The following is a 17095-nucleotide window of genomic DNA, read 5'->3' as shown; positions in this document are numbered from 1 at the left end:
TAGTAGTAGTAGTAGTAGTAGTAGTAGTAGTAGTAGTAGTAGTAGTAGTAATTTAAAAATAATATAATTTTGAGGATTTATTATATAAGTTCTGCTGAAGTAGTGTTTCAAGTGATGTGTTTTGCCACTGTGGAAAATTAAGAGATTCGTGCTCTTGTACAGGGCTGTTGAACAGGTTCTTTGGCTCTACCTTGTCCAATATTTTGGCAGTTATTTGAATGAAGGTTTAGTTGGCACAGGTATCCAATTTGTGGAAGACACAAAGCTGGAAAGGATTGTACAATTGGATAGGTACCTAAGGAATGAGTCACCATTAATTGTCTCTAATGAAGTGGAGAGTGATCATATTGTCTGGCAGGGCTCAAAAGGATCTTAGCAAACTGAAATGATGAGCTGAATTTATTAAGAAGAAATGTAATTGAGATCAATATAAAGTCGTATATTTGTTCCCCCAAATCCATTTCAGTGGCACAATTTTGGAGAGATATAGCCACACAATTGTTTATATGAAAAAGAAGTGGGGACGTAAATGGACAGCGGGCTCTACGTGAGTCATCAATGGGCTATGGCCAACAAAACCAAGAGTCTTTTAAGCTATGTTAAGGAGAATGGTGTCCAGAGCACAGAGGAAGGATTGAAAAGCAGTGCATTCCATTTTACTGGAAGCCCTAGGGTAGAGGTTGGGTGAACATTTTTTACAGAAACTAGAGAAGGGAATTTTGTTCATGGACAGTTTGGTCCAAATCAGAGAGGCCCCTTGGCTTTTGTGTGCCATGGACCCCCACCCCTCGCCTTGGCTGTCAGTCTTGTGAAAGCAAAGGAAGCTAATTATATTGGAACAGTTACCAGAATACTCAAAAACAACAATTTATAGACCCCCAAGTTAAGAGGCCATGATGTTTGGAGTTCCTTCTACCACTGAGATACTGTGATTTCAGTCAAGATTCAGAATGACCTTCCCAGTCTATATTTAAAACCTTGTATTTCGGATCAAAGTATCAATCACAAAACACCAGGATCAGGGAGACAGGAAGGACGAGAGTCATTCATGTGGAAGAGGATCTGGGCATTCTGATTAACCTCTGACTCTGGACGAGCTGAGTATGTAGGACCGCAGCAGAGAACTGCATCCTGATCTGTCTGATCTTCACTAACATAAATCTATAACCCTCTGAGCAGGGGCGTGCTGGTCCCAGTGGCCTCTGCCTTGGTCAGAACACCCTTCAGAGCAGTCAAGGTGGACTGCTCTTGGATAAAGTGAAGATCACCCACACGTTATTAATGTCAGCAAGGTGAGTAGCTCGGAACATGTCAGAGGAAGAGTCCTTGAAGCACGTTAGAGTGTGTAGCTAGGATAAGAGAAGGCTAATGGGACAACATGATAAATGCCTTCAAATGTTGGAAGGCTTTTACTGGGAAGAAATGAAGTCACACATGTGTTAAGCACTTACTAAAGGAAGAATACTTTGTTTTACAGTAGGTGAAATGAAGCTGATAAATAGTCATTTGTTAAGCAAAGAGGCTATGGAGCCCTCCAGCTCAACAGCCTCTTCTGTCCAGGAACTACATTCTACTGGCTTTGGGAATGGGGAGTGGGGTGAGGACCAACCTGCACACAGATGAATGAGGGATAACAAAATTCTTACAAAATAAACATCAAATCATTTGAGGACAGTGGGAGCCCCAACACCTGGGGAAATTAGGAACGGCCTCCTGTAGGAAATGCTGGTTGAACTGAGCCTTGATGCAGCCTAGGGAGGGCTCCCAAGGGTTGGGCAAGGGGAAGGCGGAAGGACATTCCAGGTTTGGGCGATAGGCTGTCCAAAAGCCCAGGGATGCCCTTCCACTTTGGGACAACTCTTGCTATTAGAAAATTTTTCCTACAGGGGACCCTAAATCTGCCTTCATACTACTTCTATTCATTTCTCCTGGTTCTGACCATCACCTTTCAGATACTTGAAGGCATCTGTCACGTGCCCCTCTAAGACTACTTTTCTGGTTAAATGATCCAGTCTTTCCTCATATGGCCTGGCCTCTAGCCATATCACCATCCTACTCCATCTTGAAGCTTCTGGATGGGCTCTAGCTTCTTGGTGTTCTTCAGCAAATATGGTTCCCAGAACTGAATTCCATGGAATTACCACCCCTCAATGCAGCCTAGGGGAAATCACGAGCTTTCCACACTGCCATGTTATATTGTAGCTATTATGGCATTCCACAAGACTTAAAAAATAGATATTTTTCTTTAACAGCCAAAATCTGCCTTCTTATCAGGCCACCCCAACCCTCCTTCTCCCAACTGAAAGAACACACACACAAACACACACCTTCACCTTTTCTATCAGAAAGTGGGTAGGTAGTATGTTTCCGCTTTGGTTCTCTGGAATCTGGATTGGTCATTACACTGATAAAAGTTCAGCACAATAATATTATAACATATTTATATACTGTAATTTGCTAATTAACCCCAGTTGATGAGCATCCACTCAGATTTCCTTTTTTTTCTGTGCACTCTGATTATGTGAGATCATTTTCCCTAACCTTCCTTTCCCTTCCCTCACTTCTTATTCTTTTTCTCTTCTTTTTTCCATTCTTAAGATCATTAAGGCACAACAGAACCGCTCTGGGCCTTGTCTGATTAGGCTCCCTTAGAATGTAAGCAATTCATCCTTGTTTAATCCTTTATTGTTGTTTGTTTATGTATATACCCTTTTGTTTTTTCTCTTGACTCTTGTGTTTAAACTTCAAAGTTTCTCTGTAGCTCTGGTCTTTTCATCAGGAATGCTTGGAAGTCCTCTATTTCATTAAAGATCTTTTATCCCCCTGTAGGATTATTCTCCGTTTTACTGGGTAAGTTATTCTTGGTGGTATACCCATAGCCTTTGCCTTCTGGAATGTTGTATTCCAAGTTTTTCATTCCTGCATAGAGGTGGCTGCTAAGTCATGTGTGATCCTGATTGTGGCTCCTCAGTACTTGAATTCTTTGTTTTTATTTCTGGCTCCTTGCAGGATTTTTTCTTTGACCTGGCAGCTCTGGATTTTGGCAGTGATGTCCCTTGGAGTCTTTGCTTTGGGGTTTCTTTCAGGAGGTGACTGGGATTCTTTATTTACACTTTGCCCTCTAGTTCTAAAGGATGTGAGCAGTTTTAATATTTCTTGGAATATGATATCAAGGCTCTTTTTTTTTTATCATGGCTTTCAGGTAGTCCAGTGATTCTTATTTTTTTCCTCCTTGATCTGTTTTGTAATTCAAAGACATCTTATATTTTCTTCTATTTAGCATCTACTCTGTGGCAAGCACTTTGCCAAGCATGTTTACAAATATTATCTCATTAGATCATTTGGTTATCTCATGAGTTATTGGTTTCCCTTTGGTCTACACAGATTTTCAGGGAGCTTGTTGCTTGGGCAATGTCTTATACCAAGTTGCTAACCCCCTTTTTAATCCTTCCTTCCATAGTTTTCATTTCTTTTCTGATTTTTTACTTAAGCACTCTCATTTCATTTATAAAACATTTTAAACTCTTTTAAAAACTCTTCTAGTGAAGGAAGGAGGTTTAGCAGTACCAGATCTTAAACTATATTATATAGCATTAATTATTAAAACTATCCAGTACTGGCTAAGAAGAAAACGAGATCAGTGGAATAGAGTTGACATACAACTTACAGCAGCAAATGACTGTAGGAACTTTGTGTTTGACAAGTGTAAAGACTTAAGTTTTTGGGGTAAGAATTCTTTGGTGTAAATTGTTGGGAAAGCTGGAAAACAGTTTGATAGAAACTGGACATAGGCCAATACCTTACACCATTTAGCAAGTTAAGGTCAAAATGGTTACATGACCTAGATATAAAGGGAGATATTACAAGAAAATTTGAAGAACATGGAATATATTACTTGTCAGACTTATGGATAGACAAATAATTTATGAATAAATGAGGTAGAGAGCATTGGGAGGTATAAAATGGATAATTTTGATTACATTATTTTGAAAAAGTTTTATATAAATAAAACCAGCGTAGCCAAGATCAGAAGGAAAGCAGAAAATTGGGAATATATTCATAGATAGTTACTCAGATAAAGGTCTCATATCTCAAGTATGTAAAGAACTTCATCAAATCTATAAAGATATGAGACATTCCCCAATTGACAAATGGTCAAAGGATATGAACAGGCAGTTTTCTGATGAAGAAATCAAACAATTTATGAATTGTTTTGATATATATATATATATGAATCTATGAATAAATGCTCTAAATCATTATTGATTAGAGAAATGCAAATTAATACAACCTTGAGATATTGTTTTACACCTATCAGATTGGCTAAAATGATAAAAGGGAAAAGCAACAAATGTTGGAGGGCGTGTGGAAAAATTGGGACACTAATTTACTGTTTGTGGATTTGTGAACTGATCCAACCATTTTGGAGAGCAATCTGTAATTATGCCTAAACAGATAATAATCTGCCTATACCCTTTGACCCAGCAATACCACTACTAGGTCTATTTCCCAGGATGATTAGGGAAAAAGTAAGAGAACTTATATGTTCTAAAATATCTATAGCAGCTCTCTTTGTTGTAACAAAGAACTGGAAATTGTGGGAATGCTCATCAATTGGGGAATGGCTAAACAAGTTGTGGTATATGATTGTGATGGAATACTACTGTGCTATAAAAAATGATGAGCTTGATGATTTTAGAAAAACATGGAAAGATGTGCATGAAATAACAAAGAGTGAAATGAGCAGAACCAAGAGAACATGGTATACAGCAATAGCATTATTGTTTTAAGAACAACTTTGAATGATCAAATCATTTTGACTATCATAAATACCCAAATTAACTATAAAGGACCTATGAAGATGCTCTCTTCATCCACAGAAAGAACTAATAAATAGAAGTTTGCATAGTATGGTTTCACATACATACATACACACACACATATACATATTTGTGTCTAATGGTAGTCATCTCTAGGCGGGGAGGAGGAGAGGGAGGGAAAAAAAGTTACATGATAACTTTGTTATATATTTAAAAGGGTAAGCAAGTTGTACACAATAGACTTGCAGTTTCATGTGCAATCCTCTTTTTTTAATTCTACTTTGTTATGGAAATGCTTGTTTTATTTCTTAAGTCCACAATAAAAAAGCAAACAAACAAAAAATAAAACTCTCCTAGGAATTTTAGTTGTCTGTGCCCAAGCCACATTTTTCTCTGAGGCTTTGCTCATAGATGTTTTGGAGTCATTCTCTTCTCGGTGTTTGTGTTTTGAGCATGTGAGCATCCTGTAATGGCTGATTAAGGTAGTGTTCTTCTTTTGTTTGCTCATTTCTTTCACCTCCCTTCCTGACTTTTGAACTTGATGTTAAGGCTGAACTCTGAGAGCTTCTGGAGGACAAGGTCTGGGCTGGTTTCGTTACTGCTTTCTGAGGGTCCTGAATACATATTGTTCGAAGATCTCAGGAACAGCTTGAGCTGGGGACCTGCAAGCTTTCAGTGCTCCCAAAGTGGTTTGCTCTGTCTTACCCTGCCCAGTCTGAGCTCTGCAAGTTGTTGACCTGGGTTTGGGTCTGAGGAAGAGTAAATGCTGTTGGACTCTGCTTTTGTCAGTCAGCTGAGAAGCTCTGCAGGTTCAGAGCGGCAGTATTGTAACCTCCCTTTTGGTCTGAGATTCATGTCTTGGTTACTCCTCTGTAGCCTGGGCTTGATGCTAAAAGTGATGCCCTGCTTTGAACGTGGGATCTGAGCCAAATCTGCTTGCTGTATTTCCTTTCTTGCAGGGCCTTGCTATCCGGCACTCTATCCCAGGGCACAGGTCTGCCTTCCTATTCCACTTTGGATCTGTGATCTGGAATTGGGGAGCAGGCAATATAGGCACCAGTTTGCACCTGTCCCCATTGAGGTACCCCAGTGTGGGTATAATACCTCCTCTTGCCCTGGTATACAGCCTTTCCTTGAATACTGGACTGCTCACAGGCAGCTCATTCCCAGTGCCTGCAGACTTCCCTATCTGTGTCCCTATTCAGACCTGGACTGGACAAAACTGTGACTTTTTCCTGTTATTTCCCCCATCAGGTTCCAGGCTGATGCAGTTACTAGATCTCTTTGGAGGAGTTTGTGGGACAGAAACCCTCCACACTCTTCTTCCCACTTCCTCTACCTTGGCTCTGCCCCCACACCACAGCTATTGTTTATCCAGGCTTCCATCTTTCAGTAATTGTGAAGTCAGTTTTTTAAACCCCCAAGTACTGATGTAAGTGTCGTTCATCTATATTAAATTTCTCGTTTTTGACTTTATTCTATAGTTTGTCAGGATTTTTTTTGGATCTTGGCTTTATTGTCCCAAATATTGGTATTCCCTCCAATTTTTTTGTCATCTGTACTATTGATAATCTTATCTATTTCCATGTCTTCATATCTAGACCATTTATTAGAATGCTGAACATCATAGAGCCAATCACAGATCTCTGAGGCACTTTCCCAGAGAACTCCTGCTAAATTGTCTTCTAACCATTGGAGCCTGGCCATTCAACCATATCTTCCATCATAGAGCTGTCTCAGGGATAGCTCATGAGACTTTGTCAGCTAGATCTAATAGTCAGGCAACATCCATTCTTGACAAGCCCAGGTTATTTCTTAGGAATCGCTGCTTTCTTCTCTAATTGCTCATAAATGCCATAATAATAATTTGGGGAGTTTTTCCAGGAGCAGACGACCTCTTACTGGCCTCTGGTTGAAGGACTTGACCTTCAGGCATATGCCCTTCTCCAATTTCATGGCACCTCAAGAAGCAGTTAATCTGGCTCCAGCAACTTAAATTCTAAGGACAATTAAATATATAGATGGCATTGGCCATGAATTATGGAGGTTAACCTTTATCAGATCCAAACAAAAGAAGCATTCCCTCTTAGTAGATGATGTACTAATTGTGTATGTTCCTTAGGAACACCCCAAAGCTGCCTCAATAAAAATCTGAAGCAATAGGAAAGAGGTCGGACTACATATTCACATTGAAAAAACAAAATGGATGACAAATGGGTGTTGCCCTGATTATGGTACAAATCTGGATGGCAGCCCCTCGGATCAGTCCATCAATATGTAACATATCTTAGACAACTGCTACAGAATTACCTGGACTTGAAATTGAATCAGAAGAGGAGATTATGTTGTTTCCTGTTGGGAAATTGTACAGTGCCACCATCAAAGGTCCCACATTGATCTTTGCTCCAAAAGCCAATCCCTTTAACACTAATATTCTTCCAGTGGTTCTGTGTGTCTGTGAATCCTGGAATGGCAATCTCAGATGAAATAAAATTATGAATAATCCAAAGGACAGTAGAAAGAGACACTTTATGGGCCTAAATTGGCTGAAGTATGAGACCATTTAAATCTTGTCTGTGAGATGGGGTTTAGATCTAACCAGAAAAGGAGATGGGCTGATACTTGGTAAAAAAAAAAATGAACTCATTCCTTGCCTCCTTATGTAACTTCTCTCATTATTTTGTTGGTATCACCACAAAGTTCAAAAACTTTAAGTTATCTTTCAGTGTTGATTTTAATTCTCCAATGTCTTTCGTACCCTGTCTTCTCTTTCCACTCCCACAACAGCTACCTCAGTAATGATCCCTATTTGTTTCCCCCTAAACTCTTGTAATAACCTCGACTCTTCTCCATGCTTCCATCATCTTCCCCTGTCTACACCATCCCTCACATACTCCATGAGTCATCTTCCTCATGTGTCATCTCTGTTATTTTGATCTTATGATCTGGGATCAAAAATCTTCCATGGCTCCCCATTTTTAATAGAATAAAAGGCAAATTCCTCTCCTGTCCAGGCCCTCTGAATTCTACTTGACAGCCACCTTTCCAGCTGTCAGAGTCTTCCCTTTGCCCCCTTTTTGCTTCACCTTTTTTTTTCCTCTTTTTGTCTTTGTCCACGATGCCCTTATGCCTTTCCTATTTCATGGTCTTGCCTTTTTTCAAGGCTTAATCCAGTGCCTCCCTCCATAGTACCTTCTCTTACATCTCTATTCAATTTCCGAATTCTAGGACTGGAACTGTCTTTAGAGGCCAGCTGACAGATGGCAAATTAAGGAGTAACTTGGCTAGGGAGGTGGATAATTGTACATGAGGAGTTTTGTAAATCTTGCAAGATATCATTGTCATTATGGCCCAATATCATACTGGTAAGTGGTGGAAACATAACCAGCATAACTACGTCTTCTCAATCTGAGCCAATTTTTGTTGTGTTCTACAAACTCTAAAGTCAGTGCTGTGGACCCTCTTGGATTATGAACTCTGCTTTCCTTCAATACTTCAAAATGTTTTCTTTTTCTTGTAGGACAAGAAGATATTTTCCATCTATGGACACTACCCGGTAATCCGCAATACTCTACGAAGGAAAGGATGGGTGGAGAAGAAATTCAGTTTCTTATCAAAGATGGTGCCAAATGGTGAAGATGAATGTGAAGGTGACTATGGTAGTGTACCCAACATTACTGTTATTGTTCATGTAAAAACAAAGTGTGAGCTAATAGTTAGATTAACTGAAAGTTCTGAGATTGAGAACTTGATAGATGACTCCTTGGATTGTGGGACTGTTCCTGGATTATAATCATCTGTGTTATTATTATTATTCATCATTATCCACCCGTCTGCTAAACTTTGAGCTCCCTGATGGCCAGGGCTACATCTGGTTTTGGGATTTTAAGCCTTAGAGATTATGAGGAAGTTGTGACATTGGCGGGAGGCAGGGTGGCTTCCGGAGACAATATGAGGACACAGGTTTAAACGTGTTGAGTCTCTGTTAAAGGTGATGGAACAAGATTGGATAGGCAGGTTTTAATGGACAGGAAATTCAGAAGGTTAGAGGAAGGACTAGGAATGATGAGGAAAGAAACCAAAGTGAAAGGAGGCAATGACAACATCTATGTCACAGTCCTGTTTTGCAGAGAACTTTCTGTAAATTCTGTCTGTATCGAAGGCCAGGACCTGAGCCATGAGGGGCTGCCTTGGCAAGTGAATAGCATGTTAAAAAGATGGAATCTGAGAAAAGAATGGGGATTTTTAGACCACAGATTTAAATACATGAATCAACGTGGTAGGCTCCTGAGTGAAAATATCCCTTACAAAGGTGGTAAGAATGGATTTGCCAGGGCAGCTAGGTGGCGCAGTGGATAGAGCACCAGACTTGGAGTCAGGAGGACCTGAGTTCAAATCTGGCCTCAGACACTTGGCACTTACTAGCTGTGTGACCCTGGGCAAGTCACTTAACCCTGATTGCCTCACCAAAAAAAAAAAAAAAGAATGCATCCGCATGAAACCTTGAAATCTAAGCAAAGGATTTTAAACTGAAAAGGAAGAAAGAGGGGGTAAGCTTCCAATGACTGTCCATCAAGCTTAGATCCCTTACAGAATAGCTATGATACAGGAAGAAGACCCAGAGATTCACTGGAGACAAAATCTGGGAAAGTAGCCAGCAACAAAATCTTTGGCCTCAGATGTTAGCTGCCAATGCACAACAAATGGGGCAAAGTGAGCTAGAGAGTCTAATTCAAGAGAGTGAATTTGATCTCCAAGGTATCCTGGAGATTGGAGTGGCTTGGGAGTATACACCCTAGGTTGAAAGGAGCAGGTGGCAGAGAGGGGAGGGGGGAGCAACTGAATATGAGATAATAGTCACGTGAGACAATCCAGGAATCAAATGGGGAGAGAGCATGATGGGAAAGCATTTGGGTGAAGACCAGCAAAGGCAGAGACAGAAGCAATATTGCCACCTGAGCAGAAAGATTAAGGATAAGGGTTAGGAAGGGGCAGCTAGGTGGCGCCATAGTGCTCAGAGCACTGAGCCTGGAGTCATGAAGACTCACCTTCCTCAGTTCAAATCTGACCTCATACACCTACTAGCTGTGTGACCCTGGGCACGTCGCTTAACTCTGTTTGCCTCAGTTTTCTCATCTGTCAATGAGCTACAGATGGAAATGACAAATCACTCCGGTACCTTTGCCAAGGAAACCCCAAACGGGGTCACAGAGTCAGACACAGCTGAGATGACTGAACAGCAACAGTGTTGAATGTACAATGGTGAATAATAGCGCTGATAATGGGCATCCTCATTTCACACCTGGAGCTTGTTGGGAAGGCTTCCAGCTTATCCCCATCACAGATAATGCTTGCTGATGGTTTTAGGTAGATGCTTCTTATTAAGGAAAAATCTATTTATACCTATATTTTCAAGTGTTTTTAATAGGAATGAGTGTTGTATTTTGTCAAAAGCTTTTTCTGCATCTATTGATATAATCATATAATTTTTGTTGTTTTAGTTATTGATATAGTCAATTATGTTAATAGTTTTCCTTATAGTGAACTAGCCCTGTAATCCTGGTATGAATCCCACTTGGTCACAATGTATAATCTTTGTGATAGATTGCCCTAGTCTTCTAGCTAGTATTTTACTTAGGATTTTTGTGTCAACATTCATTAGTGAAATTGGTCTATAATTTTCTTTCTCTGTTTTTGCTCTTCCTGGTTTAGGTATTAGCACCATATTTGTTTCATAAAAAGAGTTTGGTAAGACTCCTTCTTTACCTATTATTCGAGATGATTTATTTAAATTGGAATTAGTTGATCTTCAAATGTTTGGTAGAATTCACATATAAATCCATCTGGTCCTGATGCTTCTTTCTGAGGAAGCTCATGTATGGCCTGTTGAATTTCTTTTTTCTAAAATAGATTTATTTAGATATCCGATTTCCTCTTCTGTTAATCTAAGCAATTTATATTTTTGTAAGCATTCATTTCACTTAAATTGTTAAATCTGTTGGCATATAATTGGGCAAAATAACTCATAATAATTGCTTTAATTTCATCTTCATTACTCCCAATTTCATTTTTGATACTAGTAATTTGGTTTTCTTCTCTCTTTTTTTTAAAATCACATTAACTAATGGTTTATCTATTTATTATTTTTTCCCATAAAATCAGCTCCTAATTTCATTTGTTAATTCAGTGGTTTTCTTACATTCAATTTTATTCATCTCACCTTTAATTTTCAGGATTTCTAATTTGGTGTTTAATTGGGGATTCTTAATTTGTTCTTTTTCTAGTTTTTTTTTTAAATTGCACGCCCAATTCATTGATCTGCAATTTTTAAGAGTTATAAATATCACCGTCCTATGTAGGGATGTAAATAGGTTAGCTCTAATGAATCCCTTACGTTTTCTTTTCCCTTTTTACTTGTTTATGCTTCTCTTGGGTCTTGATATTAAAGGTCAAATTTTTGGTTTAGGTCTGATCTTCTCCTTATGACAGCTTGAAATCCTTCTGTTTCATTGAATGACCATTTTTTCCCTTGATGTATTATGCTTAATTTTGCCAGGTAAGTGATTCTTGGTTGTAGTCCTAGCTCCTTTGCCTTCCGGAATATCATGTTCCATGACCTGTGATTCTTTAATGTTGCAGCTGCCAAGTCCTGTGTGATCCTGATTGTGACTCCTCGATATTTGAATTTTTCCTTCTGGCCACTTGGAGTATTTTTTCCTTAACGTGATTTTTCTGAAATTTGGCTATAATGTTCCTTGGGTCTTTTATTTTGGGGTCTCTTTCCTGAGGTGGTTGGTAGATTCTTTCCGTGCCTGTTTTGCCCTCTGATTCCAGGACATCAGAGCAGTTTTCCTTGATAATTTCTTGGAAGATGCTGCCTGTCAGTGATTCTGACATTGTCTCTCCTGGATCTGTTTACCAGGTCAGTTGTTTTCCAGTGAGGTATTTTACATTTTCTTCTATTTTTTTCATTCTTTTGAATTCGATTGCTTCTTGATGTCTCATAGAGTCATTAGCTTCTACTTGCCCAATTCTAACTTTTAAGGTGTTGTTTTCCTCAATTAGCTTCTGTGCTTTTTTTTTTTTCCATATGTCCAGTTGCACTCCTTAAGGAGTTGTTTTCTTCAGGGGATTTTTGTGTCTCCTTTTCCATTTGGCCAATTCTACCTTTTAACCAGTTTTCCAAGCTGTTGACTCTTTTTTCCATAATTCTCTTGCATCATTCTCATTTCTTTTCCTATTTTTTCTTCTACCTTTCTTACATGATTTTTAAGCTCTTTTTTTTTTTTTACGTCTTCCATGAGTTTTCTGGGCTTGAGACCACTTGAGACCCATATTTTTCTTTGGGGTTTTGCCCATAGGCGTTTTGACATCGTTGGCCTCTTCTGAGTTTCTGTCACTATAATAAATCTCTATGATCAGATTCTTTTTTGTTGTTTTTTGCTCATCTTTTTTTGGGGGGGTGGGAGAGTGCTTTTTTCCTTTCTATTAAATTTGAGCCTGTACCTTGGATGGAAAGGGCTCTGTCTCAGGCTTCTGGTGCCAGTGGCTAAAGGCCCTGGCTATTTACCTTGTGCTGCACTGATGTTGCCCTGAGGCCCCTGGAGGACCCTTGGTGCTTCTTTGAGGGGAGGGGCGGCTGGTGCCGCTGGAGGCCGTCGGGGTCTGCAGTTTCGCTGCGCTGAGCTGGGATCCTAGTGGTGCGGTGGCTTTACTGCATTTCCCCAGGGCTGCACTGAAGCATGTGGAGTTCTGGCCTCTGGAGGACGCCTGTCTGCCCTGGGCTCTGCTGAGGCACGTGGTGGTTCTCTGAGCTGGAGTCTGCCAGTTCAACTGGGGGGAGTCCTGGTGTTGGTGTTTGCTTGTCCCACCACACTGGGGCTCAGGATCTCCCTCACGGTTATTTGAAATGGAATTTTCCTATCTCTTCCTGCTCAATTTTGTTGGCGATATTTATACCTGCTGACATTTTCTAGGAGTTTATTTTATATCCTGCAACTTTGCTGACGTTGTTCATTGTTTTCACTTTTCAGTTGACTCCCTCAGGTTCTCCAAGTCCGCCATCGATTTATCTGCAGAAAGCGATGGTTTTGTTCTCTTGTTGCCTTCCCTTTCTTTCTCTTCCTAATAGCTCTTCGTGGTTCGGTGCATTCTTCCAGCCTCCTTGTTGACTTTGAACTTCAATAAGTACTGGAGCCTGAGCACTCCTGGGGGAATGTCTGCCTTGAACTTCTTTCCTCTTACATCTGCCTGCTGCCTTCATGGCTCAGGCTCAGAGCCCGCAAACATTCGGTGCTCCCAGAGTAATCCGAGTCTGGGCTGAGGTCCGCTCCCTGCCCTCCTCCTAGCCCAGATCTGGGTCTGTCGGCTTGTCCCTTGTTGGGACTGAACCTACTGGGAGGCTCTGTGGGTTCGTGGTGACAGAAGTTCAGGCTCCCCTTTGGTCTGGGACTTCTGCCCCGGTTACTCCCACCCTGGGTCGGCGGCCAGAACCAAGGTGAAAAGTGATGAGGACAAAAGTAAGGGGGTGATGTCGTAAGTCAGTCAATAAATATTTATGAAGGACCTATATGTGCCAGGCGCGGCACTAAGTAATGAGGATACAAAGAAAGGCAAAAACAGTGAAGGAGCTCAAAACGCAAACAGCAATGGACAAACAGAGCAAAGACAGGCGAAACTGGAGATGATCAGAGGAGGAAAGGCACTAGAATTGAGGGGAATTTCAAAAGGTTTCCCGTGGAAGGTGGGATTTTAGCTGGGACTTAAAAAGAGGCAGGGAAGCCAGGAGGCGGAGATGAGGAGGGTCAGAATTCCAGGCTTGATAGATGGTCTGTAAAACATGCCTGGAGTCAGACAATGGAGCCTCTTCTTCAAGAACCAGAAGGAGGCCAGTGTCCCTGGATTGAAGCGTCCACGTATGGGAGCGAGGTATGAGAAGACTGGAAAGGGACGGGGGGGCAGGTGGTGAAGGGCTTGTTAAAAGTTAGTTTTTCACTTTAAAAGTCTTAAAAGCTGCAGACAGGTCAAGAAGGATGAAGACTGAGAAACAATTTGCTGATTGGTAGCTCGGTGAGAGCAGTTGTGGTGGAAAGATGAAGTCAGAAGGCAGGCGGCAAAAAGTTAAGAAAAATAAATGAAAAATAAAACAGTTAAGAAGAGAGCAGGAGGAGAGGAAACGGAGGCACCTAATGTCGATGGCCTTCTCAAGGAGTTTAGCCATAAAAAGCAAGAAGGAGATGGGGTGATGGCAAGACTAGATGGATAGGGGGATTTTGAAGCTGAAGGCGACACAGGCATGTGGTAGGCAGTGAGAACACAACCGATAGACGGGAGAGATTGAAAACGAATGCTGCGCTGGGGATGACAGAGGGGACAGTTTGCTGGAGGAGATGGCATGGAATGGTGGAGGGCTTGACCTTGGTGAGGAATAAGGCCACCTCATGGTGTGAGATGGGGTGAAGGAGGAGGTGGGGCAGGAGGCACCTACCTGAGTGACTGGAGATGAGGAGGAGGGGGAAGGAGCTGACAGTGAACTCCAAACTGCTCCTCGCCTCCAAGATTGTCCGAGCCCGTAGCACCTCAGAGGCATCGAATGCAGCACCCTCACCCTCCATCTCTGGAGCCTAAGACCCCAGGAGGTGTGTGAGCTCCAGAGCTCCGTGTCACCTCCTCACCACAGTGCAGCGTGGGAGTACAGCTAGTGTGGGGAGGAATGGTATTCATGCTGGTGATTTCTTCAATGTTATTTTTTTATATAGAAAACAAATATATTGAAGATGAAGAAGATAATGAGACGATCTTTCAGAAGTCAAATAACATCCATGACGTGATGGTAGGATTACATAGATATATGGCTTGTGTGTCTACTTATGTGTATAGGTAAGAGATGAGTGCGTGTGTGTATGACCATCCTGTCTTCGTCTCTCGATTGCATTTTAGGAGGTTTCCCAGCTTTTTCACGTGCCCCTCATTGAATCCTCCCTCCAGGAAGCCTCACAGTGGAGGCTTAGCCACCTTTGTAAATGAGGAGGGAGCTCCTGGCCCAAGGTCCTACCCAGCTCAGAGGCCTGTAAGGGGCTAGACCCCCGTGCTCCCTAATCCCACCGGCCTTTGCTTCATCTGTTTCAGTTTAACTAGAATTTTCACACGTCCTCTGCCAATTCCTAGATGTGATCAGCACCAAGTTTGTAAGCACTGCCATGTTCCTATCGTCTCACTACTTACTTATGTGGAGCAAATCACAAATCCCCGTCACTCCTATTGGTGCTTCAGGGTTCATGCGTACATGCTCTTCTCTGAAGTTCTCGGCCGGCAGGGATCCCCTTGGGTGCCGTGAAAGTAGCCTGAGAAAGAAGACATCACTGTGAGGCAGTGTAGTACTGGGCATGGTGCCACGGCTGTTCTCCCACCAAGGTCATTGGACAAGGCTTTGCCCTGGACGTAGGCAGGTGACCAAGCTCACACCAGCAGGGATGAGGGAGCAGACAGACAGAGACCACCGGAATCAGTGGTCTTCAACTCTTTCAGTCTTATTGTGATGGGCTCCTAGGGAGGCTATGTCCCCCTGCCTGGCACACCGGAGTGGGGTGCTTCCTCTTCTCCTCTGCCACCCTCCTCCAGTCCTAGCCTGAGGTGGGGAATGGGTGAGGGGAGAAGCCAAGGGAGGATACAAGATATGTAATAGATTCAGAATCAGAGAGGACGGGTGCAAATTCTGCCTGTTCCTTATTTGGCCTTGGGCAGATGACGTAAGCTCTCTGGGCCTCCTTCCCAAAGTCCCTCCCAGCTCTGAAGCCTGCACCTGTGGTCTCTGCACGCTCTCCAGGCCCTCGTGGGAAGGGAAGTAGGGAGTTTCTCTTCTGAGGTCCCCGGCCCCAGAACATTTTAGAGCAACCACCGAGGGCTGATATCAAAGAACACCAAGCTTCATGCTTTCATGAATTTCTCTCAGTTTAAACTTCTGAGCTATTTTTAACACTTTTCTCGCCCCAAGAAAAGGAGGTGAAGGAGCATTTACTATATTCATTATTTCTGAAGCAGCCATGGTAGCCACAGCCACCGCTGTTAGGTGGTATGTTAGATAGCATGGTGAAAGCAGTGAAAAAAAGACAAATCTGTTTCCTGTGTGAAAGAAGTAGAACTCATGGCCTTGGATGGGCCTTGCCGGCTGTACATCCATCTGAGGACAGCTTAGGAAGGGATTCGGGCTCTTCGCCTCTCCGGCCATGTATTTACCATCCTCACAGTCCAGAGGACTCTTCCCCCAAGGGTCCGCCCCCAGTAATTTTAGAGGGTTCTTTGTTTGCTCCACATAAAGGAGTCCCAAGGAAGGCTCAGCCTGTCGTGTTCTGTCCTCCATGCACAGAACCTAGCTCTAGTTCTTGTTTGTGTTTTGACTGTTCAGAGTATGACCTTTGAAGATGTATTTGCTGTTGATAAAGAATTTCTTTGTGCCAGTCTAGGTTGGTAAAAACAAAAATTCCTTACTTTCTTTGGACTATAAAGAGGGATGTGGTTGATTACCATAATTTAAGGGGTGATCAGATGTTGAACCACTATGGAAAAACAGCTTCCTTTACCACCAAGGTGAGTACTTCATAGCCATCTGTCAGAGCAAGAGGCTTCAGGAATGAACTGAGCCTTCCTGCCCTGCTCTCTTCCCCCTCCTCTGTAGAACCAGCCTGCTGACATCCCAGTCAAGAGCCATGGTTAACGGCCTGGCTTTTGTTTTTGTGTTGATATGCAAAGGTCACAGGCCGCTTCAGATGTGATGTCCTTTTTTGGGGGGTGAGGCAATCGGGATTAAGTGACTTGCCCAGGGTCACACAGCTAGTAAGTGTCAAGTGTCTGAGGCCAGATTTGAACTCAGGTCCTCCTGACTCCAGGCCCGCTGCTCTATCCGCTGTACCACCTAGCTGCCCCCTGATATCCTTTTAAAGGCAGTCACGGGCCCTTGGACTCAAGGGAGCAAACCCTGCTTCTTCATCAAAACTGTTTATTCTTAAATAATCCATAATCAAAATAAGTTCTGATCTAAATTGGTCCATGCACACGGAAGTGAGAACTATTGTGATTCTCAGCCTGTGTTGTCCTGCTGCAGCGGGTGTCTTCCGTGATCTGAGGGCTGTGGGCAGGCCAGGGGGGCCGCTCAAGCCTTTGCCCGAGCCTCAGGACCCTCTGGCCTGCCTCCTGGGCCCGACTCCAGGGCTATGGCTAAACAGCTCTCTCTGTGGTCTGTCCAAACCGGGCATTCAGCTACTCTCATCCTGCTATTT

The 17095-nt window shown here is 42.3% G+C and overlaps 1 protein-coding gene across 1 annotated transcript in view; it reads left to right on the top strand.

Moving 5' to 3' along the window:
- The window catches only part of TTLL8 (tubulin tyrosine ligase like 8), a 68138-nt gene that overhangs the window by 20018 nt on the left and 31025 nt on the right, over positions 1–17095 (top strand). Inside the window, exons 5-7 of the mRNA XM_027854349.1 lie at positions 8341–8470; positions 14579–14652; positions 16278–16406. Of these exons, the coding sequence (XP_027710150.1) occupies positions 8341–8470; positions 14579–14652; positions 16278–16406 (333 nt within the window). The remainder of the gene's footprint in view (positions 1–8340; positions 8471–14578; positions 14653–16277; positions 16407–17095) is intronic.

Source organism: Vombatus ursinus, unplaced genomic scaffold (genome assembly GCF_900497805.2).
Source record: "Vombatus ursinus unplaced genomic scaffold, bare-nosed wombat genome assembly UNPS02010394.1, whole genome shotgun sequence".
Classification (NCBI taxonomy): Eukaryota; Metazoa; Chordata; class Mammalia; order Diprotodontia; family Vombatidae; genus Vombatus; species Vombatus ursinus.
This window is presented reverse-complemented; position numbering and strand designations above follow the sequence as displayed.